This window comes from Hipposideros armiger, unplaced genomic scaffold (genome assembly GCF_001890085.2).
Source record: "Hipposideros armiger isolate ML-2016 unplaced genomic scaffold, ASM189008v1 scaffold_814, whole genome shotgun sequence".
In the NCBI taxonomy this organism is placed as follows: Eukaryota; Metazoa; Chordata; class Mammalia; order Chiroptera; family Hipposideridae; genus Hipposideros; species Hipposideros armiger.
This window is the reverse complement of record NW_017732164.1, coordinates 420,848-442,662: the sequence shown is the minus strand read 5'-3', so window position 1 is coordinate 442,662 and position 21,815 is coordinate 420,848. Positions and strand designations below refer to the sequence as shown.

General features: G+C 43.9%; 1 protein-coding gene across 1 annotated transcript in view; it reads left to right on the top strand.

Annotated features, from left to right (window-relative positions):
- OCA2 (OCA2 melanosomal transmembrane protein) overlaps positions 1 to 21,815 on the top strand; it is a 93,864-nt gene that overhangs the window by 44,273 nt on the left and 27,776 nt on the right. The window contains exons 16-19 of the mRNA XM_019628904.1: positions 4,333 to 4,480; positions 4,992 to 5,049; positions 6,780 to 6,888; positions 10,789 to 10,916. Coding sequence (XP_019484449.1) covers positions 4,333 to 4,480; positions 4,992 to 5,049; positions 6,780 to 6,888; positions 10,789 to 10,916 — 443 coding nt within the window. The remainder of the gene's footprint in view (positions 1 to 4,332; positions 4,481 to 4,991; positions 5,050 to 6,779; positions 6,889 to 10,788; positions 10,917 to 21,815) is intronic.

The window sequence follows — 21,815 nt, the reverse complement described above, 5'->3', positions numbered from 1 at the left end:
TTTTTTTTGTTGTTGCTGTTGTTCAGTTGTATGAGTTCTTTGTATATTTTGGATATTAACCCCTCACTGGAAGTATCATTTGCAAATATCTTCTCCTGTTCGGTTGGTTGCCCCTTTGTTTTGTTGATGGTTTCTTTTGCTTTGCACAAGCTTTTGAGCTTGATGGAGTCCCATTCATTTATTTTTGCTTTTGTTTTCATTGCCTTTGGAGTCAAGTTCAAAAAACCCTCTGACACCCAGAATCATAAGCTTAGAGCCTATGTTTTCTTCTGTTATTGTATGGTTTCAGGTTTTCCATTCAAGTCTAATCCACTTGAGTTCACTTTTATGGGTGGCATCAGAGAGCAGCCTTGTTTCATACTTGTGGCTGTCCATTTTCCCAACATTATTTATTGAAGAGGGGACAGTTGGGACCCAGATAATGCTGAAACCTACAGCAATGCCAAGCCAGGATGTAAATCAGCACAGAGCATGCTGCGTAGCCAGGGTGATTGCTCTGGGCCACTGTTGGGCATAGGGGTCTCCATTTTGGGGTTGAGACTACAGATTTCCAAGCCCTGTCCCAGAGATTGGGTTCAGCAGGTCTGCAGTGGCACCCAGGGCGTCTGTCAGAGCAGGCTTGGTCCTGCTGCCCTAGGACCCTGCACCGTAACCATGAAAAGTTACCCCGAAATCTCAAAGCCTGTTCTCTCCCTCACTTTGATTTAATGCCATGGGGCTGGCAGTGCCCTGCTTATCATCAGTTTTCAGAGCCCTGAGCTGCTGGTCATTGAGGCAAAGAGAACCTCGTGTGACACAGGATGCCTCCGCTCACAGTTCATTGCCCCATCTGTCACCAGGTCCCACCAGTCATAGGGGCCAGGCCACATTAGCCTGCCAAGTGCTCAGAATGAAGGAAAATGTGACTTACTTGGTGAAAAGTACAAATAACCACCAGAGTCAGCTCCTTGCTAATATCTATACGCACTGAGGATATTGGTGTGTAGTTTCCTTTCTTATGTCTTTTTTTTTTCTGTTTTCATAGGACAAGTACAGATGTATACTTGCCTCTTCAGTTTTTTGGAAGAGGTGTTATAGAATTGCTACTACTTTACCCTTAAATGTTTATAAGGGCATTTAAAGGCCTGGATTTGTTTCCTTCCTCCCTCCCTCTCTTCTTTCCTTCCTTCCTTCCTTCCTTCCTTCCTTCCTTCCTTCCTTCCTTCCTTCTTTTTCTGTGTGTATGTGGGGGAAAGTTTTTAACTAGAATGATTAAAATTCCTTAATAGATACAGGCCTGGCTATTAAGGTTATCTTTTTCTTCTTGAGTGATTACTGGTGATTTACATGTTTTAAGGAATTTGTCTATTGTATCTCAGTTGTGCAAAGACTTATTCTAAAGTTGTTCATAACATTCTTTCATTATTATTTTTTAGTATTTGTTAAGGTATTTTACTTATTACTACCTTTTATTGTGACACAATTGGTTTCAAGATTACATATATTTCATTATAATTCTATATTTGCACTTACTACATAGTACCCACCACTGTAAGTCTAGTTACCACACATCACCATCCAGTTGGTCCCCTAATTGAATTCCACAGTGGTCAGAGAATAACTTTTGTAAAACTTGAATTCTTTTAAATTTATCAAAACCTGTTTTGTGGCTAGAATGTGGTCCAATCTTGTAAATGTTCAGGGTGCACCAGTAAAGAATATCCTGCTGTTGTTGGATGGGGTTATGTCTATATGGTCAGTTAGGTCAAGTTGGCTGATAATGTTTTTCAAGTCTAATATATTCTTGCTGATTTTCTGTTTACTTGTTCTATCAAACACTGAGAGATCGATATAGAAATCTCTAATTATTATTGTGGATTAGTCTATTTCTCTTTGGAATTCTATGATTTTTGCTTTATACATTTCAAAATTCTATTATTAGGGTGCATAAACATTTAGGGTTGTTATATCCTATTGAAGATATATCATTAGGAAATGACCTTCCTTATTTATAGCCATATTCTTGCTCTGAAATCTATTTTGTTGTTAATGTAGCAGTTCCCACTTTTTCTTGACTAGTATTAGTGTGGTCTACCTTTTCCATCCTTTTACTTTTAACATATTCATTTCTTTATATTTAAATTGAATTTCTTGCAAATAGTTTATAGTTGGGTCTTGTTTTTTTATCCAATCTGATAATCTTTGCCTTTTAATTGGTGTGTTTAGATAATTCATATTTAATGTGATTTGTGATATGGTTGAATTTAAGTGTATTATGTTGTTGCTTTCTTTTTGTGCCTTCTTTTCTTTGCATTCTCTTTCCCCTCATTGTATGCATAGTTTTGAATTGAATATTTCAAACTATTCCAATTTATTTCCTCTCTCTGCCATAACATTTTTAGCTCTAATTGTATTTTATGATTTTAGTATAATTATGCCACAACTTCAAGCGATGTTATACCACTTAACGTAAAGTATAAGAACCTTATAATAGTATAATTCCACAAGTATAATTTCATGATTTATGGCCTGGGCATCTTCCCCTGAGACTCCTAACTTGGAACTTCTCCCAAGTGGTGTTTTGTGCTTAGCTTTTCAGAAGGCGAGTTCATTCATTTTTCTCCCCCTCCTGCTCTTTCTTTTTATTTTATCATAATATCATAGTGGTTTTTTGGGGGAGATTCAACATTGTGGTGTTTTTTTTAGTCTGAAATACAAATCAAAATATATTTTTGTTAATACCATGTTAATAAGCTTGACATTCTTTTCAATATAGAATGACTTGATGTAGGTACTGAAAACTTCTTTTTTAAAAACAATACATTTTATGTTGGAGGGAAATAGCTCATTAAAAAGATGCATGGTACATGGGCTATTAGATTTCATTATTTTATTTTACTTTAGTGTTTATGAATGCCAAACTTGGGAAGCATTCCCATCAAGTTAATTTGGTCTGCTAAAATATGTAAGTATTCCTCATATAACAAAAATAAATTAAACTATAATGTTGAAAAAACAGAAATATTTGGCTTAGGCCTCTGAGAGCGCTTGAAAAATGACTTAGGATATGTTTCAACTGTATAGAGGAACATTCTAGAATCCACCTGGAAACCTTGTTTATTGAGGTGTGAGACTTTCTAGAAGGAAGTTATGGATCTGATTCTCTGAAGAGACTTTTGAATTATACCCAAGTTTCTTTTTGTAAACTACAAAGTATCAATTTGTACCTAATTAAAACACATCACTCACTCACCTTGTTTGACCCCTTAGAGAAAACCATGTGTTAGCCAGGATGGCTTCAGTGTCCCTGTGTGCTAGCAGTTGTGTCTTTCCTGAGGCTGACCATGCTCAGCCTGCGTCTCTTCGCCCAGCTCATTGTTGCCGCTCAGTGTTTGCAGTAGGTCTGCCACCTGGTGGGTGCTCGCCACTTGTGCACGGAATAGAGGGGCTGAAAAGGTGGCGCTTTCCTTGTCACATACAAGCTGCGACACAGGCATGGATAATCACCCCACCTCCCCTCTGCCCCGAGCCATTGTCAAATGCCAGACCTGCCTGAGAATGTTCAGTCTTTGAATTTCATCTTGAATTCCTGTGCTTGGTGTGGTGCAGTGGACATAACAGGTGATTGGTGAAAATACTGTGCCTCTTTGTATCCTTTCAGTGGATAGTTTGAGGGATTTATGTGGCGCCTTTAATGGTACAATAGAGCTTACATGGAAACTTCCATAAAATGTTTTAGTATTTTAGAAGCCAATGAATTGGCCAATCATTTCTCTCTACTCTTCTATATCAGAAGGTGCCTGAATTTGCTGATGGGTGAAAATTGGCCTCATCCTGTTAATTTCAGCATTTCCTAAGGTTGTCTGCATCCCTCTCACCCATGGCCTTTCCTAGACAGGAACTCAGCTCAGGGGCCTGATCGGGAGCAAGGGCCGTCCCCACGTCCTGCTCTTACCACATGCCCTCCTGAGGAGCCCCAGGTGTGGCCCACTGAGAACTGCACTGTGTTTCTGAAATTGCTCAAAGGTTGGGTAGTGTCTGGGTTTGGCTGAAAGCATGACCGGAACTGTTGGCTTTAGGGAGTAACTTTCTGGGAGGGAGAGGGTATTGGGTGCTGGCTCTGATATGTCTATTCCAGAATTGATTCTTTGCCCAGGGAAGTGAAATTGCATGACTTCGCATCCGTGTGACTTTGAACAGTCAGCTCTGTCTCCTGGTTCCGTTACGATGACACAGACACTCCGCAGCCCCTGCTGTGGTTTGACCCTTGGTTATCTGTGCGTTTGCGGCTGTGCTTCCCGTCCTTGGAAGGCGGTGGGGTTGTGGGTGTCTGCTGATGCTCTTGTCCCTCAGAACTGAAGCACGAGATACATGTGTGGCGCCTGACTGCCCAGCGCATCAGCCCCGCCAGCCGCGAGGAGACGGCAGTACGCGGCCTGCTCCTGGGGAAGGTGCTGGAGCTGCAGCAGCTGCTGGCCCGCCGGCTGCACACCTTCCACAGGTACCCACATGGCACTCTCCCCTGCTGCCCCCTAGTGCCAACACGAGCCATGTACAGATCAAGTTAGGTCACATGAGTGTTCTTCAGAGCATGCCCTGCCACCATGATGCAGTGACAGGAGCTGCATGCTAATGAGTACATTTGGGTGCCAGACGCTGTGCTAAGCCTCTCACGGGCACTGTTTTGGGTCACCTTCCCTTGGCTGTGTGGTGTGCTGATAGCAGCCCTGATGAGAAGGGTGAGAAGACAGGACAGTGTTCCCCCGACGTTTCCTGTGCTCCCTCATACTTTACCAGACGTTTCATCAGCTCATGTGTTGGTTTTCTTTGGAAACACAGAGCAAGCATCCTTCCCAACCAGTCCACCCAGCTCCCCAGCCACCTGCCACAACCAGGCAAGTCCCATCTCACGGCCACACCAGGCGTCCCCTAGTGGGCACTCTGCCGACACCCGCACTGACCTGACGGCTTGACGCCACCAGAAAGACAAGTCTGCCCTTTTTTTATTTCAGACAGATCTCACAGGAAGACAAGAACTGGGAGACCAACATCCAGGAGCTGGAGAGGAAGGTACGTATTGTGGCCTCTTTTCTCAGGGTTTCTGACTTGCCTCTCAGGACTTTCCTTTGTGCCACTGAAGCTGTGACGGAAACCCTTCTCTCCTGTTATTCCTGTAGCTGTAAGTTATTTCCAGGAGTTCATGGGAAAAACACTTTTCAACATGGTGGCTCGTTTTGTCCACAAATCGAAAGGTTATACATCATATTCCTTTTAAGATAGGTTGGTACTTCCTGTTGCTAATGTGGGTGCCTATGGCTCCCAGTGCCTGAAAAGAAGGTCCGTGGCTTTCATTTTTTGGACTACAGCTTTAGGGACAGACATGGGGTGGGGGTGTCCTATTTACTGACTTCTGGAGTGACAGCTCATTTTGAGTGATTTCACTCATCTTCCCACGTCCATAGATGTCCTCAACCCACCTGAGGACAAATAGTGCCCCTCCCCTGGCCAAGAGGAGCTTGCTCAGAATCTGTGAGGACTCATTTGGGTTTTTGTGAAGTTTAAATCCGTGCAGTTTCTTTCCTAGAGAGAGGCTGAAGACCTGCTCTCTAATTATGATGAGACCATTTGGTCCCTGGCTGAACGGAACTTCAGCGTTGGAGTCCTGGCGGGTAGTGTGTTCTTGGGGGGGTTGGGCTGTGGTACCTGTTCCCAAGCTCTGTCCCTTTGGATGCTCAGGGTTAGAGAAGAAGAGTGTGGCTGTGATACTTTCTGGGCCCCAGGCTTACACAGACCCTGCCCGCCTTGCTAGACTGTTGCTCTGGCTGTGAGGTAGGGAAGAGACCCTGAATTTGGTGGACAAGGATGGGGAGAGGTGCGAGGAGCTTGGCAGTGTCTTGGGTTGCCACTAAGAGTCTTACCTGTCTACATGTGTCTAATTCTAACACTAGACAGACATAGACAGATGTGTCGGTGGGACCCCACTTGGGAGAGGACACACAAGGTTGCCAGTTCACACTGTGGAGCAGGACCCCACAGGAGTCTGGGGGCAGGACGACCTGGTGCCCATCGACATATGTGTGTGGACTACGTTCTCCGCCCAGTCTGTACAGCCATGGCCCTCGGAGCACAGCACCCTCAGGGGCCCTCGCTCTGTCTTTCTCTGTGGTGCAGGTCCACAGTCCACACACACAGCACTGTGTCTTCCGGCTCCTCCTCCCCTCACCGAGGACCAGGACAGGCTCCCGTGGTGTCATCCCATCAGGGGAGTGCTAAGTGCCTCCCGGGGTCCCCACAGTCCCCATGAGAGGTACATGAAGGAACCCAGGATACATGATATTGCAAGAACGTGTCAACCTCAGCACCATTGTGAGCTAGGATTTGCACATGGGAGGCAAAGTGGGAGCAAAAGGCGATGAGCACACAGCACCTGTGGAAATGCACATGTCTTCAAACTCAGGTCCCTGGGTTACATGTCATCTCCCAGTGGCTCTGCTGGCATGTCACCTGATGCTGGTAGTGGGGCTGGGAACAGCCTAACACTGTCATATTGAAGAGGTATTTAGCCAGGTGTTAATAAAAGGATTGCACCGCATAGTGAATTTAGTGTTTATTTTTCATAAGGATTTTGGGTGCTCTACTCTCAAATCTGTAGGGTTTTCCTAGTAACACATTTCCTTATTACCTCCTTTCAAGTTCAAGTAGTTCTATTTTTCACCATAAAGAGAAATCTGTAGTGATTCAGGTCACGCAGGATGGAGGACACGTGGCAGGAATGAGAAGGTTGTTTTCCTCTCTCACAGCACAGGATATCGGACCGGATCCTGCTTGCCAAATGCCTCACGGTGCTGGGGTTTGTTATCTTCATGTTCTTTCTCAATTCATTTTTTCCTGGAATTCACCTGGATCTAGGTGAGTCTCACTGCTGCTGGGCTCTGTTGCTGGGCTTTGCACTTGACACCACAGGCAGGAAGGGAAGGTTTCAAAGCTTGTTCCCCCACACTGGGGAGGGGTCAGTGAGGGCAGGGGTGCAGGAAAAGGGGTGTCTTTCTGCACTACCCCCTGTTTTTTTTTTCTGGGGGAAGGGGAGGGGAGGAGAGAGGAGGGGCAGAGGGAGGGATGCATTTCCAGCCCTTGCAGTGTAAGCCCCTCCAGGGTTTAACATCAGAAGGGACATGGAATAGAATAGATATTATCATCTCTGTCGATAACCACATCTTTAAACTGTTCCCTGAGAAGCACTCCCAGAAGAGACAGGAAGTGACATCAGCAGAGCCACAATCCTGAGTCTGTGCAACTCAACCTGCCTATTAGACGACAGACTGTGAAAGGGCTGCAGAATTACAAGAGGTCCACACAGTCCCCTCTCCTTATCTGAGGGTGCCCCAGTCTCCCCGCCAGCAGAACCCCCTCCTCCCATCTCCTCCCCTCAGTTTCTGGTCTCTTGCTTTCACTACTGCGTTCTCATTGCCCACTGTCACAAACCCTGTGTTTAAGTCGCAGTGTAAGAATTTACTGCCTATGTTTTCTTTTAGGAGTTTTATGGTTTTAGGTCCTACATTTCATTTAAGTCTTTAATCCATTTTGAGTTTATTTTTGTATGTGGTATAAGAATTGGTCCAGTTTCATTGTTTTGCATGTATCTGTCCAGTTTTCCCAACACCATTTACTGAATAGACTGTCTTTGTCCCATTGCATATTCTTGCTTCCTTTGTCGTAGATTAAGTGACCATATAGGGGTGGGTTTATTCTGGCTTGTCTATTCTGTTCACTGATCTATATGTCTGTTTTTTTTTGCCAATACCATGCTGTTTTGATTACTATAGCCTTGTGGTATAATTTGGTATCAGGTTGTGTGATACCTCCATCTTTGTTCTTCTTTCTCAGGATTGCTTTGGCTGTTCGGGTTTTTTTATGGTTTCATATAAATTTTAGGATTACTTGTTCTAGTTCTGTGAAAAATGCCATTGGTATTTTGATAGGGATTGAATTGAATCTGTATATTGCTTTGGGTAGTATGGTCATTTTAGCCATAATTCTTCCTATCCATGAGCATGGTCTATGCATCCATTTATTTCTATCTTGTTCAATTTATTTCTTCAGTGTTTTATAATTTTCCAAGTACAGGTCTTATACCTCCTTGGTTAAATTTATTCCTAGGTATTTTATTTCCTGATGTAAATGGGATTATTTTCTTAATTTCTTTTTCTGATAGTTCATTATTGGTATATAAAAATGTAACTGATTTCTGAATACTAATTTTGTATCCTGCTACTTTACTGAATTTATTTATCAGCTCTGATAGTTTTTATGTGGAATCCTTAAGGTTTTCTCTATATAGTATCATGTCATCTGCAAATAATAACAGGTTTTACTTCTTTCTTTCCAGTTTGGATGCTTTTATTTCTTTTTCTTGTCTGACTGCTGTGGCTAGGACTTCTAATACTATGTTGAATAAAAGTGGTGAAAGTGGACATCCTGTCTTGTTTCTGATCTTAAGGAGAGCGCTTTTAGCTTTTCACCTTTGAGTATGATGTTAGCTGTAGGTTTATCATACACAGGGGGTGCCCAAAAAAATGTGTACACATTTTAAGAAAGGAAAACTGTATTAAAATTGTAATACTTAATATATAGCAATAACAAAAGATGAATACACGTCACGTTTGACTTCTGCAATTACGAGAGGTGCTCAAAGTGGTTCCCATCAGCTTGCAGGCACTTCTGATTATGGCGAACTACTGCTTGAGCAACATTGACCAGAGTGTCCCCTTGTATACATTTTTGTGGCACCCTGGTATGGCCTCTATTCTATCAAGGTTCCCTCTATTCTCACTTTGCTGAGGGTTTTTATCATTAGTGGATGCTGGATTTTGTCAAACACTTTTTCTGCATCTATTTGATAGGATCATATGATTTTTATCCTTATTTTGTTTATGTGATGTATCATGTTAATTGATTTGTGGATATTGAACCATCCAGAATAAATACCACTTGATTGTGGTGTATGATCTTTTTAATGTATTGCTTAATTCTGTTTGCTAATATTTTGTTGAGGATTTCTACATCTATGTTCATCAGGGATACTGACCTATGATTTTCTTTTTTTGTAATGTCTTTGTCTATTCTTGGAGTCAGGGTAGTGGTGGCTTCATAAAATGAACTTGGAAGGCTTCCATCCTCTTGAATTTTTTGAAAGTGTTTGAGAAGGCCAGGTGTTTATTCTTCTTTGAATGTTTGGTAAAATTCACCTGTGAAACCATCTGGTCCAGGATTTTTGTTTGTTGGGATTTTTTTTTTAATTACTGATTTGATTTAATTGGTAGCAATTGGTCAGTGTAGATTTTCTGTTTCTTTTTGATTAAGTCTTGGAAGACTATGTTTCTAGGAATTAATACATTTCTTTTTGATTGTCCAATTTGTTGGCATATAATTGTTCATAGTATTTTCTAACAATACTTTTTATTTCTATGGTGTCACTTGTCACTCCTTTTTCATTTCTCATTTTATTTGGGTCCTCTTTCTTTTTTTCTTGATGAGTTTGGTTAAAGGTTTATCAATTTTATTTATCTTTTCAAAGAACCAGTTCTTGGTTTTGTTGATCTTTTGTATTTTTTTTTACTCTATTTTGTTTATTTCTGCTCTGATCTTTTTTTTTTTTTTAGATTTTTGTTTTAATTGGGGAATTGGGGAAGGGAACAGTGTTGGGGAGTTGGGGAAGGGGAACATTGGGTTTTTCCAGGACCCATCAGCTCCAAGTCAAGTTGTTGTCTTTCAATCTTAGTTGTGGAGGTCGCAGCTCAGCTCCAAGTCCAGTTGCTACTTTCAATCTAGTTGCGGGTGGGCATAGCCCACCATCCTGTGTGGGAGTCGAACTGGCAACCTTGATGCTAAGAGCACGCGCTCTCACCAGCTCAGAGGCAGCTCAGCTCAGGCACAGCTCACTGGCCCATGTGGGAATTGAACCAGCGACCCTGTTGCTCAGAGCTCACACTCTAACCAACTGTGCCAACCGGCTGGCCCTCTGCTCTGATCTTTAGCTTAACCTTCCTTCTACTCACTTTGGGCTTTGTTTGCTGTTCTTTTTCTAGTTCTTTTAGGTAAGGTTAGATTGTTTATTTGAGATTTTTGCTTGTTTCTCTCGGTAGGCTTACATTGCTATAAATTTCCCTCTTAGAACTGCTTTTACTGTGTCCCATAGATTTGGGGCATTGTGTTTTCATTTTTGTTTGTCTCAAGGTCCCTTTTGATTTCTTCCTTGATCTCATTGTTGACTATTCATTATTTAGTAGCATGGTATTCAGCCTCCATGTGTTAGTGTGTTTTTCAGGGGTTTTTTTTTTTTGTAATTGATTTCAAGTTTCTTGTCATTGTGGTTGGAGAAGACACTTGACATGATTTCAGTCTTCTTAAATTTATTGAAACTTGTTTTGTAGCCTAACATGTGGTCTGTCTTGGAAAATGTTTCTTGTGCACTTCAAATGAATATGTATTCTGCCGCTTTGGGGTGAAATGCTCTAAAAATATCAATTAAATCCATTTGGTCTAACGTATCATTTAAGACTGCTGTTATGCTGTTGATTTTCTGTATGCAAGATCTGTTCATTGGTGTCACTGGGATGTTGAAGTTCATTATCTTGCCTGTAGTGTTGGTGTCATGTGGGTATACACTAAAATATAAGTTGTACATTTTAAATACGTTCAGTTTGTAGAATGAGTTATCCTCAATAAAGAAAAAAGCAACCAGAAGAAGAAAAACTAATTAGTGTGTTAACAATTGAACTATATCTGTATGTGCATTTATATATTTCCCAGGGTGGATTGCTATTCTGGGTGCCATCTGGTTGCTAATTTTAGCTGATATCCATGATTTCGAGATAATTCTACACCGAGTAGAATGGGCAACACTTCTGTTCTTTGCAGCACTCTTTGTTCTGATGGAGGTAAGACTTTAGAATTTTTCAATGTGATCTTTTAGCTAGTTTTTATATTTCATGTTTTATTTAGTGAATGAAGAAAGTGTTTTTTTTCTTTTTTAAAGAAAATTTTGTTGGGGAAGAGTGTGTTTTTCCAGGACCCAGCAGCTCCAAGCCAAGTAGTTGTTTCACTCTAGTTGTAGAGGATGCAGCTCAGTGGCCCATGTGGGAATCGAACCGGCAACTTTGGTGTTATGAGCACTGCACTCTAACCACCTGAGCTAACTGGCCATCCCAAGAAAGTGTTTTTTCACATATTCACTGAGTGGAAAATGATGGAGGTTGTACTTAGACTATTTTAAGTTAAACCAGCTTTTATCTCAGCCACCTAACTATTTCTGATAAAATTGTTTACTTGGCTGCTGTTGCTTTTTTCTTGAGTTATCTTTGGGGTTTGTGAACTTGTTCTAAATTCATTTGCTATAAAATACAATTTGCTCTATGTTGGGTTTGGAGCAAAATGACTTGTTACAGCAAGTTTACAGGGTAATATTATCTTGACAACCAACTTAATTTTGTGTAATACTTAACTAAATATTCTATATTTTCATGGAAAATTCTACCTCAGAGAAACAAGTGAATAATACGTATTGTTTTAGTTGTAGTTGTTACAAAATTATTCACGGTACTTTTTAATCTTGAGATTTGATTTATGAACTTGTGTTCTCAAATACCAAGTTTTACTGATGTAGGAAAACACTGCTCCCCACCGGAGCTCCTCATGCACGTTAAATGTCTCACATTAATTGCCTTAACTTGCTGGTGACAGACCATTTGTTTTTAATTCCTCTCTGGGTTAAAACCTTGACGCTATTTTTTTCTAATTGTTTTTAAGACAGGTCCTTTGAATCTTTCAAACCTATGTCTTCACTCACAATGGAGTGTGTAGCTGTAACCAAGTGACTCGTGTGGGCTCTCCCAGTCTGTCAGGGAGTCTTGAGTTCTATTCTGTGTTCTCAGTTCCCTACTCAGGAACGTCACCTCTCCTTTCCCAACTGAATGCAGAGAATGCAAAGGGGAACATTCTGGTTACTGCTTACATGACTGGCTTTTGAAAGTCTCTGCCCTAGTTACGTTTACTCCAGCTATAATCTGCTGTGTCATCTGGGGTTTTGGCATATTTTCCTCAATTTTATACTTCACTTTGGGTTGATAGGGGGAGGGTAAACACTGGAATTTTAAAAACAACTTTATTGAGATATTATTTATATATCCTAAAATTCTAGTAAACTTAGAACCTTTCCGCCATCCCCCAAGCCTTCCTCATGCCATTTACAGTCAATTCTAGCTTCAACTCCACCCGCAGGCATCACTAGTGTTCTTTGTGTTGACTGATTTACCTTTCCTGTACTTTTCATCTAAAAGGAACCATACCGTGTCATGTTTTCTATCTGGTTTTTAAAATTAGAATCCTGATGTTGAAGTCTCTGTATCCTAGTGTGTGTTTTTAGCTCATGTGTTTTACTGCTGAAGAGAATTCTGCTATATGGATGCTCTATGTTTTATTTACACATTTGTCAGCACTGCTTCCAATTTGGGGTATTATGAATATTGCTATTATAAACATCTGTGTACATTGGAGTATGCATCTTTGTGTGAATATATGACTGTGTCTATTTTCATTTCTTTTGGGTAGATGCTAGGTCTTATCATAAGGTTAGCTTCTTAAGAAATGGCCAAAATGTTTTCCACAGTGGCTGTACCATGTCACATGCCCACCAGCAAGATAATAGGATCCCAGTTTCCCTGTGTTCTCACTGTTACCTGTTGCCTCCTTTTTGATTATAGACACTCTGGTAGGTATGAAGTAGTATGTCATTTTGATGCTTAGCATCTTTTCGGTGATTGGCCATTTCTGTATCTCCTTTGGTGAATTTTTATTAAGATATTTTCACCATTTTTTTGTTCGGGTTGTTTGCCTTTTTATTGAGTTATGAGAGTTCTTTATATATCCTGGATACAAATCCTTCATCAGTTTTATGATTTGCAAATATTTTCTCCCAGTCTTTGGCTTTCTTTTCATTTTCTTAGTGGTGTGTTTTGAAGGGTAATTAAAAAAATTTTGTACAAGTTTTGCATTTCTTATGCTACATTTCTAACTGTGTGTTTTGTTCTTTTTGATGGTATTTTGAACCCAATTGTTTTTTTATTTTATATTCTAAATGTACATTGCCATTATATAGAATACCATTAATTTTTTATATTGGTGTTGTGACCTTGCTGAACTCATTAATTAGTCTATCAGTTCTTTTTGGATTCCTTAGAATTTTATTTTTTTGGGGGTGGGGGGTGGGGAAGGGGACAGTATTGGGGAATTGGGGAGGGGGACCAGCCAAGTTATTGTTCTTCAATCTTAGTTGTGGAGGGCACCAGTCGCCATCTGGCTGCCCATCGGCAGCTCGTGGCCTCTAAGCTCAAGGTGCTGTGTTACAATCTTAGTTGTGGGTGGGCGTAGCCACCATCCCATGCAGGAGTCGAACCAGCAGCCTGTTGTTAAGGGCACACGCTCTATCCACTGAGCCATCCACGTGGCAACTCAGCTCAAGGTGCCAAGTTCAGTCTTTAGTTGCGGGCCAGTGTAGCCCACCATCGAACAGGCAGTCTTGTTAGGAGCATGTGCTTTCACCAGCTGAGCCATTCTGCCACCTATTGGCAGCTCAGCGGCAGCTCAGCCCATGTGGGAATCGAACCAGCAGCCCTGTTGCTCAGAGCTCATGCTCTTAAGCTAACTCTTAACCAACTGAGCCACTCGGCCGGCCCTCGAATTTTCTTTTATGTCATCTGCAAATAAAGACATTTTAGTCTTTACTTAGTCTTCCTTTTTCTGATCTGGATGCCTTTAACCAGCTCACATTCTCTGTCCCCCAACCACTTTCCTGATTTTTCTTCTCTTTCTTTCTTTCTTTTTTTGTCTCATTGGCTAGAACCTCCAGTTCATTGTTGAATAGCACAAACATCCACAACTTGCTCATGGTCTTAGGGGAAACGTGTTCAGTTTTTAATCTTTACATATAATGCTAGCTGGAGGCTCTTTATCAGGTTGATATGGTTCCAATATATTCCTAATTTGTTGTGAATTTTTTTTATCAGAAATGCATATTGCATTTTGTCAAGTGCATTGTCTGTATCTATTTGTCCTTTTCTGTGTTCTGTTTTTGAATTTCTGATTTTACACTGGGTGTTTGTGTTTCTAGAAGCCTTCTCGAGCATCTTTAATTCTGTTTGAAATGTGGACATGCAGTTTTATTCTACTTCATGGATGTTTTCGGAAGGGAATTTTCCTCAGTTGATATATGTGAAATTTCAGTTCCTGATGTTTTCTTGCTGGCTATGTATGCATGACTTCACTTTTTCTCGTAAATTTAATGCTATTGGGTTTGCTTGTTTTTAAAAACAATTTCTGTTTAATGGCGCCCTCTTCTGTTGGCAGAGCAAATTTGCATGCTTTTGACTTGCAGGCCCCACTCTGCCTCCTTTCCTGCTTTTCACCTTAACCAGTCAGTTGCCAAAAGCAGCTTCTCCCCTCCCCTGCCCCTACCTCCTGCAGCCGGGTGTCCCCAGGAGGGCCACACCAGCCTCCTGCCCATTGTGGAGCCTGGCTGGGACCCGTGTCCAGAGTTGCCCCCCCATGATCCTGCCCCAACGCCCTGGGTCCTCCTGCCCCCTCTCTGCCTCCTGGGAGAGGGGAGCTAGCGGGCTAGGTTTGGTGCTATGTTCTCTCTTTATTCATGGTTATCTTGCACTTTTGGTGTTCTCTGTCTTCAGGTTGTGGGGAAAGCATGGTTGTGTATAGGGTGTATTTCCCCTTCTTGTTTCTTTACTTTTGGGGGAAGAAATTTTGGAAGTCAGGCAGTTTGATCCGTTACTGTCCTTGTCCTCAGCTACTGGCATTACCAACTTCTAAAAGGAAACCACTATCAGACAATGAACAGGTTGAGTAGGGCGGCCGCAGGCCAAACATGCAGAGGTCCGAGCAGTGTCACAGTGTCCGACCCCAGCGGACTCCACAGTACAGACAGGGTGGGTGACGGCACTGTGATGTCCCCGTGGGTGGGGTCCCATGGCAGTAGAAGGGACTTGATACTCCCTTGTCCTGTGCTCCAATGATCAGGAGACACTTTCCCGCAGCTTCCCTTACTTCCTCCGGTCTCTGTCCCACCTGGGGCCCCACAGGCATGCGGAGACAGCAGCCACCTCCCCCAGGACCTGAGGGTATGCAGCCTCAGCACTTGGGCCATTCATCCTCCCACAGCGACCCCGTAGCACAGCTCCTGGAACTTGTATTGCTTCTGGGTTGCCCATGAATCCTGTTCCTCATGTTTCAAGTGCTTCTGAAGCATTTCCTGGAAAGGTCCCCAGACTTTATGTCACACGGGCTGAGGGTTCCCTCTTGGCTGCTCCCAGGAGACTGCGCCAGCATGCAGAGCAGAGCCTCTGCCTCCCCGGCCTGGGCCCCCACTGGGTCCTGGGCTTCCTCAGCTTAGGGCCTGTGGGTAGTGAAGCCCTGAGCGTGAGCCTGCACGACGCCCACCAGTGGTGTCATTGCTGTCACTCCAGACTCCAGGAGGAAAGGGAAGGAAATGATCTGAAGGAAATGAGAACATGAGCTGTGACTTTGATCCACACCAAAGACGAATGAAGGGAAAGACGAGAGTTTAAGCATATCCAAAGGCATTGTGTTAAAAGCAATGTTTTTGTGCCAGGCAGCTGGCAAAGTACATCCATCGTTCTACAGATCCCCTTGTCAGAGGCTGAGACCAATTTCTTGCAAATGGGAGAGTTTCTGTGCTGCTTGTAATTCTAGGGGAAAAGAAAAAGGGTTTCCTGATACTGTCAAATGAAATATCAACTTAAAATTCCTCTAGAATGAAAAGACACGTTGTTATATGTGAGAAATGTTCCCCAAATATTAAAGATTAATCCCTGAGCATAAGAGTGGCCCAGAGTAATGCAAGTGCCAGTAGTTTCCCAGTTTTCAATCAGTACCTGGGGCTTCCAGACCCTTGGGCCATTCCAAGGGACACGAGCTTGGGTCTGCATCCCTGCTGGGCCATGCTGGACCCCTGGCTCCTGGGGGCGGGCAGCGGTGCGGGTGGGGACAGGGCAGGGGTGGTATACCAAGGACTGGGGAAGCAGGTTTCTCAGGGGTTCCCACTCAGTAATAGATGCACATTGTAGTGAGCGGCTGGGGCTGGACACCACGCCAGTCTTTGGCTCAGTCTTTCCTGCACACCTGAGTCTTCATAACCAGGACCTGAGCGCAGTGGAATCTGAGCAGGTCGGGGGAATGCGTGAGTCCTGGAGGCTTTAGTCAAGACGTGGAAGAGCATGGCTCATGGTGCCAGGAGAGGAAGGAGACCTTGGGCTTTGTGAAGGCACCGCGTCGCTCCCATGGTGACAGCTGTGTGTCCTCTGTGCCAGCAGGAAAGACAGGCTGGCTGACTGACAGGCTGGGGTTCAGGGAGCAGCTGCTCGGTGGACTAAGTGCAGGGGGAGTGTGCTGACAGTGAGGCCAGCGCTCAGTGCGTGTGCTGTGCCAAGGCCCTTCTGCGTGAATCCCTTCTGCTCACAGCAGCCACCTGGACAGAGGAGGTCCAGGGAGCACCAGTGACACACATGGGCTCTCTCAGGGCCATCCTCCCCTTTGTCCTCCTTCCTTGCTGTGTGATGTTGAGAAGCCACCAAGGATGTCCATGTCACCTGGCCTCACAGCCTGGGGCAGTGTGCCCATGGTGCTCTCAGAGGGTCCCTGAGGCCCGGGTGGGTGACGCCAGCTCTGCAGGCTACTGCTGGGTGAGCAGAAGCCTGGCAGGTGACTGTGTGTGCCCTGGGGCCGGACCGGCCACTGGGTGGTCTGTCACCATGGGCATGGGGAGAGCAGACCCTGCGCGGAGTCTACTGGGGAGCTGGCTGCCTGGATCCTTGCACACCCCATTCAGTCAGGGCCTTTGGACACACTATGTCCCCACATCATGGCCCGTCCATGGGAGGAAGCTTCGCTTTCTCCTCCGCCAGCGATGGTGGTTGTCCCCCATCCAGGGAAGCTGCTGGACTCAGGCATCCCTGGGACAGCCCCCATCTAGGCTGAGTGTTTGTTATAATGGGACCCCCTTCCTGTGGGGTCTCGAAACGCTCCCCTAGCTCTAAGTGCTGTGGTAAGGTGCCCCTACTGGTGCCCCATGGCTGCCCCTGCTACGCCTCGGCAGGGCAGGCTGTGTCAGGCCTGCTGTCAGAAAGACCTGAGCCCCGAGCTGTGTGGAGGCCCCTCTGCAGGGTCTGCCCGCCACCACTGTTTGTCAGCAGGGGAGGAGAGTGCCTCTCTGGCACCTGTCTCGGCAAGGAAGCCATAGTCACCTAGGTGCAGATAGTCACAGAGGCACCCATCCCTCCCAGGGCAGGAACAAGCCCACCTGGCTGCCTCCTCTTGCCGTGTTGGGGGCTGGGACGCACTGGCTCTAGAAAACACCATGCTGCAGTGCTGCCCCGAGGCCCTGGACCAGCTCATGTTCCTCTTATTAGATTTTTTTCAGGGTTCATAGCTGTGCTTAGCAAAGATAAGCAGGAGAAGGGTCTGTGCTATTTTGTCTGGACTGATGTCTCCTGAAATGGCCCGTTCACTTATTTATTTTTTTAAAAAGATTTTTATTGGGGAGTTGGGTAATGGGAACAGCGCTGGGGAATTGGGGGAAGGGCAGACAAGTTGCTGTCGTTTTGTTCTTCAGTCTAGTTGTGGAGGACGTTGCTTCACTGGCCCAAGTTGGCACCATCATTGCGCTCTTCCCGGGCGAGGCAGATCAGTCGCCGGCTTCTGGACGGCCGCTCACTGTGGCTGCTGGCCGCTCAAGCTGGCTGCTGACTACACACGGTAGCCCATGGCAACCCACTGCAGCAGGGGCTGCAGCCTATGCCGTCGCCGTCGACACTCACAGCAGCCCAGCTCCAAGTTGAGCTGTTGTTCAGCATCTTAGCTGTAGAGGGCAGTGTCACTGGCCCTCATATGTGGGATCCAAACCGGGGCCCTCTGGTGTCCCAAGCCAGTTCTTAACCATCACGCCACTCGGCCGGCCCTGTTGTGTATTTTTGATCTATGATAAACCAGTATATTTGATGTACTGTTGTGTTTTCTTGGTATTTCCTCTTCTCCTCTATTGAAGTAGCTTATTGTTAAAATTTTTTTGTGTTTGTTTTCCCAGTGTTTTGAAGTTATAGATAATATTTGTATTCTCTTAGTTATTAGCTTAAATATTTTAAGAAACATATTTAAGCCCATATTTATCTATAACCCTAAGAATAAAACAAGAGTCATTGGCTGTCTTAGGGCTCTGGGACGGTTGTGGATTTAGTGGCTTCCCAGCCAGTTTGAGAATCGTGAATGAGACAGTGCTTCCACTATGCTTCGTGATATTGAAAAGTTGGGCCTCCAGGGCCTCTTAGATCTTTGTGGGAAACCTGAACAGCAGATGTCCCTCTGTTGTTGCAAACACCGTGCATTTCCTTGCAGGCTTTGGCAAGAATAGTAGCGTTTGGTGTTCTGACAGCAGCATGCTGTTGTACTGGAATGAATGAGTAAGATGCAGAGCCCCCTAGCTTAGAGGCTGGAGTGACCTGCTGCCCCCACTCCCCCTCCCCCCTCCCCCGACTCCCCCACTGGCATCACTCCCACTGCATGCCCCCTTGCTCACTGAGCCCAGCCCCATGGCCCCTTGCTGTGTGAATGTGCATTTACTTGTCACTGCCACCTGGTGGCTGGTGCAGCTCTGCCAAGTGTCCTCAAGTGTGCATCTGTGGGGCCTCCCAGGCCTGTGGAAAGGGCTTCCTATCACTTGTTTGCTTCTTACCCTGCTTTCCTTCTCTTGCAACAGATTATCATCTGTTTCATATTATAATAAAGCCATAAATATGCTTTGTGTGTGTAAGCATGTGCATGTGTGTGTGTTGTATGTATATGTCAATTCGTTTGTCTCCCATCACCAGAATAGAAAGCCCCAGGGGCCAGCATGTATGTCCTTGCTGGCCACTGTTGCATCCCCAGCCTGACAGTGCCCGGCACTCAGAGCTCACTCAATACATTCTCTTATGTGTCAGACAAATACAGGCAAGGATGGGACCGAGCCACGTGGAATGTGGGTTTATGAGGATCTCACATTTACAAAATACTGATACTTAGAAATCAAACCACGTGTCATTCATAATAATTGCCACAGGTGCTGTGGAGAGTGGTTCATCTAAGAAGGCTTCTTGTGAGAATATTTTTATCAGAATCTTGAACTGAGTAAAAGAGATAATTTTGCTATTTCTTGGTGGACTTAAAAAGATTTGGTGATTTCTTGGCTCCTAAACAATGAGTTCTCTGTGTGGGTGTGTCCATGCTTTGTATTCATTCTCTTCTTTGGGTGTCCAGGAGGCTTGTCTGGATTTATTTGTGTCTCTGCCAGTGGGACATCTTTAGCTGTGCCAAGACTGTCACTGAAAATAATAACAGCACTAATAATAGGTAGACTAAAGGCTCTAATTTGTAGGTTGCATGTAATAATTTCACGTGAATAGTGAATAACTCAACCAAATTCCAAATCAGACTTCACTGCAGGCTTGCAAATTCCCCTTGGCAATCCATCACTTTCTCGTGTGACTTTTGGGTATAAGTTCCCTTTATTCATAAGCCCTAGGCCCTATAAATTGCCACATAAATTTCCAAAGCATTTTGCAGTTGTTAACTAATTTAATTTAATTTAATTTTTAAATTTTTAAATTTTTATTTTTTATTTTTTTAGCTGAGCCATCCTGCTACCTATTGGCAGCTTAGCGGTAGCTCAGCTCGGGGCTGGGCATCGAACCGCTGTTGCTCAAGCCCTAGGCCCTATAACATAAAAGTCATATATCTCTTCTATTCTCAGCTGTCTTGAGAAATGTTAAGATCAACTGAGAAATAACATAACGTGAGTGAAAAAAATGTTCATTTACTGGGAAAATTAACTTAAAATGTGCTGATAGAGAGCAAAGTTGCCTACACGCTGCCCTGGGGTTGGGGGCCAGAGAGTGACCACCAGGAACTCTGTTTACAAGTTCAAATGCACTTACAGTTCATTCCTCTTGCCTTAAAAAAACGAAAACTAACCAAAAGAAAACACAGGAAAACACAGCACTATCACTATGAAAAACACTCAACAAAAATCCATTTTATTTTATTCTTTTGATTTGGTGTTTTTCAGTAATTATTCGAGTCACTTCTAATATTTCTACTTCATGGAATATAAACATAGATAAGATTTGTTTTTACACTAGAGATGCTTTTAAGTGGATTTCTGATTTCAGAGTGAGGGAGCACCATAAGAAGTTTACCAGGCACATAAACATGAGGGTCATTTAAATGTTACTTCCTCTTGTAGCTGAGTGTCTGAGGAGCAGCTGCCTCGCAAACACAAATGGGATTGTTAGTGATACACACGTCATTCTGGGGAAAAGGCACACACACACTTTTATTTTTAGACGTTTATAGCAAAAAAGATTTATAACAAACTCTTTATCAATTTTGATAGTCCTTTTCAGACCTAGCTCTGACAGTCTCTGGAAATGATGGTGTCCTTCAAGTTCAATTCAAATAATTCCAGTTATCATGTATTCCAGATGTTTGTGAAAATAGCTGAATGTATCAGCTGCTAAACATGTAAGAACTTTCAATATGTATTAGAGGTTTTAAAATCAGAGTTTTTTTACTTGGGTCAAATTTTGATGGGGACAGTTTGAAAATAAGCTAGGATATCATGAAAAAGGAAAAATCACCAGGGAAGAGTAGTGCATCTGGTAGAAGGACCCAAAGGGCACCTTAACTTCGTACTTGACTTCTTGAGAATCGGGCGTGCTTGTGCCTCCCCTCGGCACAGTGGATGGTCACGGGGACTTTTCAGTATCCTCTGCCCAATTGTGACAGGAGTCAGGCCGACCCACCCCTTTCCTCTTTATCCAGAGGAGCTGTGTGACTCATGCTGATCTCTCTTTCCTGCAGAGGGCTCCAGGGGGACACAGGTCCTACTTATGCCCCTGCCCAGGTTCCTAGTGGTGATGATGGGTGCACAGGTAAACTGGGGAGGATTGGGCACAGGAGAAGTAACACATTTCATCTATTTCTAAATCTAGAAGTTAGCTGAAGAGGACTATTTTAATAGGGTTTCATAATAAGAAAGAATGTTGAGTTTCACTTCTGCTCTGGGGGTGTAAACTGACTAAAGTCCATTCCTCCTTCTGATTACAACTAAAACACTGTACAAAATACACAAATCAACTATCCATGAACTCTGAGAAATAAACAAAAACAGGTGGATTGTGGAGAAGAGTCAGTACCTGGAGAAGTGACCCTCTTTGGGGTAGTTTTCTGTTTTTTCTGTCTCCTGGATTTCCCTTCAGGCAGGCTTCTGTCAGGGGGTGGCACGATGGCATAGATGACTAATATCCCATAGTGTTCCTGTCTCTCCATCCAGAGAACCAGGGAACGTGGCCCCCTGTGGGCTGGAGTATGGGAGACCTCAGAAAAGAGCCAGAGAAACTATCTCCCCATTTCTTTGTGCATGAGCTTACACAAGTCTCAACTTAATTTCTGAACAACTCATGCGGGGTGGACCCAGACCAGCCTAGCGAAGGCCTGGAGGACTGTCTGAGATCGAATCATCCATACATGCCTTTGCCTAACTCCTGACTGAGGGGTGTGCTAGATGGCACACATCAACATGGCAGGACTTAGAGAGCACAGCCGAGCCTGAACAAGTCTGTGACAACTGTACTGTACACATGTGAGATAGACCCAGACTGTCACAGAATATGAACTGTGACAACTGCACCATGTGTGTGAGATAGACCCAGACTGTCACAGAA